This window comes from Vicia villosa, unplaced genomic scaffold (assembly GCF_029867415.1).
Source record: "Vicia villosa cultivar HV-30 ecotype Madison, WI unplaced genomic scaffold, Vvil1.0 ctg.003910F_1_1, whole genome shotgun sequence".
NCBI classification, from domain to species: Eukaryota; Viridiplantae; Streptophyta; class Magnoliopsida; order Fabales; family Fabaceae; genus Vicia; species Vicia villosa.
Window position 1 is genome coordinate 50,275 of NW_026706336.1, and position 6,430 is coordinate 56,704.

Sequence of the window (6,430 nt, forward strand, 5' to 3'; positions counted from 1 at the left end):
ACAGTGGGGTTGTTTTTGCTACCAACCATAATGGCTTTTCTGATATTAAAAGAAATAATTGTAGATTGTTGGGTAATTTGGACTGTGAGGTCGGCTCAAAAATTTGGAAGGCCATTGAAGCTTTAGGGGTAACGAAGGTGGGTGGTGAAAAGGATATGATAGAGCGGATTGAGTTAATGGAGAAAGAAGTTGTCAGTAGGAAGGAGTCTAAAATAGGTTTACCATGATTATTGGGTCTCTGAATATTAGAGGGGGTGGCAACGTTCTTAAAAGAAGAAGAATTAATTCTTTGATTTTAAAGGGCAATGCGGACGTGTTCATAATACAAGAAACAAAATTGGTTGATATTCAAGACTTTATAGCCAAAAGTTTTTGGAGTTGTAATGATTTAGATTACTCCTTTTCCAACGTGACGGGTAGATCGGGGGGGGGGGGGGTCTTTTAACTTTGTGGAAGAAGGAGGCTTTGGAGGTGATAACGAGTTTCAAAGGAGAAGGGTATCTTGGCATCAAATTTATGAAGAACAACAATTTTTTCTACTTGGTCAATATATACTCCTCTTGTGTATTGATTAAGAAAATAATTCTTTGGAGGAGGCTGTTGGAATTAAAAGAGACGTTCAATGATGGGGAGTGGATCATAGGAGGAGACTTTAACGCTATTAAGGATTGTAATGAAAGAAAGGGGAGGATGGTTTCAAATAGTTCTAATGAGATGGAAGAATTTGCGGATTTTATTTCGGAAAGCTTGTTGGTGGATATTCCTTGCAAAGGAAAAAAGTTCACATGGTTTAGTGCAGGAGGTGGCTCGAGGAGTAGAATTGATAGATTCTTGGTGTCGGATAAAGTGGTAAATGATTGGGGAATAGTGGGCCAATTTGTGGGAGAGAGAGATTTATCCGACCATTGTCCTATATGGTTGGAATGTGATAATAATAATTGGGGCCCAAAATCGTTTAAATTTAACAATGAATGGTTCTCTTTTGATTCATTTATCCCTTTTGTGAAAAAGGAATGGGAAGGATTAAAGGTGGAAGGAAGAGGGGACTTCGTTTTAAAGGAAAAACTTAGACTTCTCAAAGGAAAACTTATTTGGTGGAACAAGAAAGTGTTTGGGAAAATAGATTTGGAGGTAGAGGAAGGTGTTAGGGATATTAATTATGGGGATGTGTTGTTGGGAGAGGCGGAAGAATATATTCAACTCGAAATTCTAAAAAATAGAAAGGAGGCTACCGGTAGATTTCAGACCAAGTTGAGAATTAAAGAGAACATGTTTTTACAAAAATCAAGATTGAAGCGGCTTAATGAAGGAGACTCTAATAGTGGTTTCTTCCATAAAGTTATGAGGGATAAGAGGAGACATAATCATATCGGGACGATTAATACTTCGGGAGGGGTTTTATCAACGGTGAAGGATATTAAAGAAGAAGTGGTTCGTCATTTCTCTAGCAAATTCGGAGAGATGGAGGGACATTCACCGAATTTAGACGGGATCCCGTTCAATAGTATAAGTGGGGAGGATAAAAGTTGGCTTGAAAGGCCTTTTTAAGAGGAAGAAGTAAAGGAAGTTATAGCGTGTTGTGCGGGAACAAAGAGTCTGGGGCCGGATGGTTTCACTTTCCTTTTTTTCAAAATATGTTGGTCTTTCCTTAGAAGTGATTTCATGTGCTTCATAGAACATTTTTATGTGGGTGGCGAATTGTCCAAGGCGGTTACTTCCTCTTTTTTGCCTTTAATTCCGAAATCTAACGATCCTATAGGTCTTAATGATTATAGACCTATATGGTTGGTGGGGGGTATGTACAAGGTGGTGGCAAAAATGTTGGCGGGTAGGTTGAAACATGTCTTGAATTCAATTGACTCCCATTGTCAAAGCGCTTTCGTTCCGGGAAGACAATTACTCGACGGTGTCCTTGTTGCTAATGAAGTGGTTGATTTTGCAAGAAAAGAAGGTAACCCTTGTCTACTTTTTAAAGTTGATTTTGAGAAAGCTTATGATTAAGTTTCTTGGGATTTTCTTTGATACTTGTTGATTAAAATGGGGTTTGGAGAGAGATGGTGGAAGTGAATAGAGTGATTAATTTTCAAAAGTTATATGTTGGTGATGATTAATGGTAGTCCAACAAAGGATTTTGTTGTAAAGAGGGGCCTAAGACAAGATGATCCATTATCACCTTTCCTTTTTGTTTTGGTGGCGGAAGCTCTTGCGCATTTGGTTAGAAAATCAGTGGATATAGGTGAATTTGAGAAGTTCGCTATTAATCGTAGTTGTTGTGTGGATATCCTTCAATTCGCGGATGACACTTTGTTGGTCGGAGAGGGGTCGTGGAAGCACATAAAGGCGATGAAGATTGTTTTGCGAGCTTTCGAGTTGGTATCGGGGCTCGGCATTAATTTCCATAAAAGTAAATTGATTGGAATTAATGTGTCGCCTAATTTTTTGGAAGCGGCCGCTTTTTATCTTTCTTGCAAAATTGAAGAAAGTAACTTCCTTTTTCTCGGAATTCATATTGGAAAGAATCCTAGGAAGGTCTCTTCTTGGTCTCCACTTATGGAAAGGATGAAAAAGCGCTTGGCGAGATGGAAGAATCGTTTTCTCAATCTTGGAGGTAGAATTACTCTTTTGAAGTCAATTTTGTGTTCCCTTTCTATCTTCACTTTGTCTTTTTACAAGATGCCGGTGAAAGTCGTCAAAGAATTCACTAACATGCAAAGCAAATTCTTATGGGGTGGGGTGGAGGAAAAAAGGAAAGTTCATTGGATGAGTTGGAAAGTAGTGACTTTGCCTTATTTGAAGGGGGAATTGGCCTTTAAGAATATTTCCGACTTTAATCTAGCCCTTTTAAACAAGTGGAGGTGGAAGATTATAAATGACGCTAATTCTTTGTGGTATGATATTTTGAAGGCCCGGTACGGCGATTTATCCATGAATGTTCTTTGTGAAGAAGATTCTCACGCTCGTTCTTCTTCATCTTTTTGGTGGCGGGATATTTTAAAGGTTGGTAGCTTTTCCTCTTTTTCTTCTCCTCCTATCTCATCTACTTCATCTTCCGCTTCTATGGACCCTTTGATTGCAAATTGTTGTTTTAAAGTGGGAAATGGTTTCACCACGCCTTTTTGGGAGGTTAGTTGGCATAATAATTATGTTTTGAAGGAGACTTTTTCGAATCTTTTTTTGATCTCATCCTTGAAAAAAGTTTTTGTGGCGGCAATGGGAGGTTGGTGTGAGGGGATTTGGAAATGGGGAGATTTAGGCATTCCGGGGACGGTGATGAACGAGCCCGTTATTCTTAGGGAGTACACGACTTTGCGTGATCTTTTGGAGTCTTTTGGGGGATTACAACAAAGGAAGGATTTTGTTAGGTGGTCTCTTGATACGGAGAAGGGTTTTACGGTGTCGTCGTGTTATTCCCGTTATGCCCAAATGCGCATTCCTTTTTGCCCTTGCAATAGACATGATGAGGCTTTGGAGTTGATTTGGAGGATGGATGTTCCTTTTAAGATTAAAAGCTTCGGTTGGAGATTTTTTGTGAATAGGCTTCCCACTAAGGACCAATTGGTGTATAGAGGTATTAACATAACTTCTTCTAATTTAAAGTGTGTTTTTTGTGATATGCATTTAGAAGATAGAGACCATACTTTCTTCAAGTGCAATGTGATTAATTTCGTTTGGAAAGAAATTGCTAAGTGGGTGGATTTTCCGGGTGGGCACATGGAAGAATGTATCCCGTTTTTTATGGAATGACATTCGATGGGCCGTGTTAAAAGAATTAAAGAAGGTAAATTGGGGGTGTTTTGGTTAGCTACTTCTTGGATTATTTGGTTGATAAGAAATGGTTTTTGCTTTAGGAATGAGGTTTGGAATGTCAATAACATGATTTGGAATATTAAGATATTGATATGGAGATGGTCTTTTTTCGGCGATATTGCTCACTTCAATTACAGTTTTTAGGATTTTACTAAAGACTCGTTGTCTTTTATATCGTAAATATAATTGGTTTGTAATTTTGTTTTTTGGCGGTTAAGATCCGATTTATGTGTATCAAGGTTGGAGAACTCTTAGTTCTCCCTTATATTAAATTCTTGCTTACACAAAAAAAAATTTAGAGTTTTGTTTTATTTTATTATCAAAATAATTGATTCTCTCTCATTCCTTTCTTATGTTTTATAAATATATCATCTTAACCTGCAATACATAGTGCTTTATCGACAATGAAAAATTAATTAATAATGAAAAAATTAATTAATGTAACTTGATTTAATCTATAAGAATTTCTTCTATAAATTTATGAGATTTGACAACATGCAATAAATAGTGCTTTTTTTTGGGTATAAACCGGGGTATCCTCTGCGCGCAATTGCAGAGACTAATCCCTCGAACCAGGTAGGACCATATAGGCGGTAAAGCTCTCCCTCAAGAGATTTAAAACTGCTGCGTACACGACTTTGCGTGATCTTTTGGAGTCTTTTGGGGGATTACAACAAAGGAAGGATTTTGTTAGGTGGTCTCTTGATAGGGAGAAGGGTTTTACGGTGTCGTCGTGTTATTCCCGTTATGCCCAAATGCGCATTCCTTCTGGCCCTTGCAATAGACATGATGAGGCTTTGGAGTTGATTTGGAGGATGGATGTTCCTTTTAAGATTAAAAGCTTCGGTGGGAGACTTTTTGTGAATAGGCTTCCCACTAAGGACCAATTGGTGTATAGAGGTATTAACATAACTTCTTCTAATTTAAAGTGTCTTTTTTGTGACATGCATTTAGAAGATAGAGACCATACTTTCTTCAAGTGCAATGTGATTAATTTCGTTTGGAAAGAAATTGCTAAGTGGGTGGATTTTCCGGGTGGGCACATGGAAGAATGTATCCCGTTTTTTATGGAATGACATTCGATGGGCCGTGTTAAAAGAATTAACGAAGGTAAATTGGGGGTGTTTTGGTTAGCTACTTCTTGGATTATTTGGTTGATAAGAAATGGTTTTTGCTTTAGGAATGAGGTTTGGAATGTCAATAACATGATCTGGAATATTAAGATATTGATATGGAGATGGTCTTTTTTCGGCGATATTGCTCACTCCAATTACAGTTTTTACGATTTTACTAAAGACTCGTTGTCTTTTATATCGTAAATATAATTGGTTTGTAATTTTGTTTTTTGGCGGTTAAGATCCGATTTATGTGTATCAAGGTTGGAGAACTCTTAGTTCTCCCTTATATTAAATTCTTGCTTACACAAAAAAAAATTTAGAGTTTTGTTTTATTTTATTATCAAAATAATTGATTCTCTCTCATTCCTTTCTTATGTTTTATAAATATATCATCTTAACCTGCAATACATAGTGCTTTATCGACAATGAAAAATTAATTAATAATGAAAAATTAATTAATGTAACTTGATTTAATCTATAAGAATTTCTTCTATAAATTTATGAGATATAACAACATGCAATAAATAGTGCTTTTTTTTTTGGTATAAACCGGGGTATCCTCTGCGCGCAATTGCAGAGACTAATCCCTCGAGCCAGGTAGGACCATATAGGCGGTAAAGCTCTCCCTCAAGAGATTTAAGACTGCTGCGTACACGACTTTGCGTGAGATTTGACAACATGCAATAAATAGTGCTTTTTTTTTGGGTATAAACCAGGGTATCCTCTGCGCGCAATTGCAGAGACTAATCCCTCGAGCCAGGTAGGACCATATGGGCGGTAAAGCTCTCCCTCAAGAGATTTGAAACTGCTGCGTACACGACTTTGCGTGATCTTTTGGAGTCTTTTGGGGGATTACAACAAAGGAAGGATTTTGTTAGGTGGTCTCTTGATAGGGAGAAGGGTTTTACGGTGTCGTCGTGTTATTCCCGTTATGCCCAAATGCGCATTCCTTCTGGCCCTTGCAATAGACATGATGAGGCTTTGGAGTTGATTTGGAGGATGGATGTTCCTTTTAAGATTAAAAGCTTCGGTTGGAGACTTTTTGTGAATAGGCTTCCCACTAAGGACCAATTGGTGTATAGAGGTATTAACATAACTTCTTCTAATTTAAAGTGTGTTTTTTGTGACATGCATTTAGAAGATAGAGACCATACTTTCTTCAAGTGCAATGTGATTAATTTCGTTTGGAAAGAAATTGCTAAGTGGGTGGATTTTCCGGGTGGGCACATGGAAGAATGTATCCCGTTTTTTATGGAATGACATTCGATGGGCCGTGTTAAAAGAATTAACGAAGGTAAATTGGGGGTGTTTTGGTTAGCTACTTCTTGGATTATTTGGTTGATAAGAAATGGTTTTTGCTTTAGGAATGAGGTTTGGAATGTCAATAACATGATCTGGAATATTAAGATATTGATATGGAGATGGTCTTTTTTCGGCGATATTGCTCACTCCAATTACAGTTTTTACGATTTTACTAAAGACTCGTTGTCTTTTATATCGTAAAT

The 6,430-nt window shown here is 37.4% G+C and overlaps 1 protein-coding gene across 1 annotated transcript; it reads left to right on the forward strand.

The window, feature by feature from the left end:
• The first annotated feature begins 516 nt into the window (after positions 1-516).
• On the forward strand, positions 517-1,548 carry LOC131641660 (uncharacterized). The gene has a single exon (XM_058911961.1). It carries the CDS (start codon positions 517-519, stop codon positions 1,546-1,548), a length of 1,032 nt encoding a protein of 343 aa, XP_058767944.1.
• The last annotated feature ends 4,882 nt before the right edge of the window (positions 1,549-6,430 follow it).

Coding starts and splice junctions, on each gene's coding strand:
- LOC131641660 (XM_058911961.1), top strand. CDS start 517: ATGAAGAACAACAATTTTTTCTACTTGGTCAATATATACTCCTCTTGT.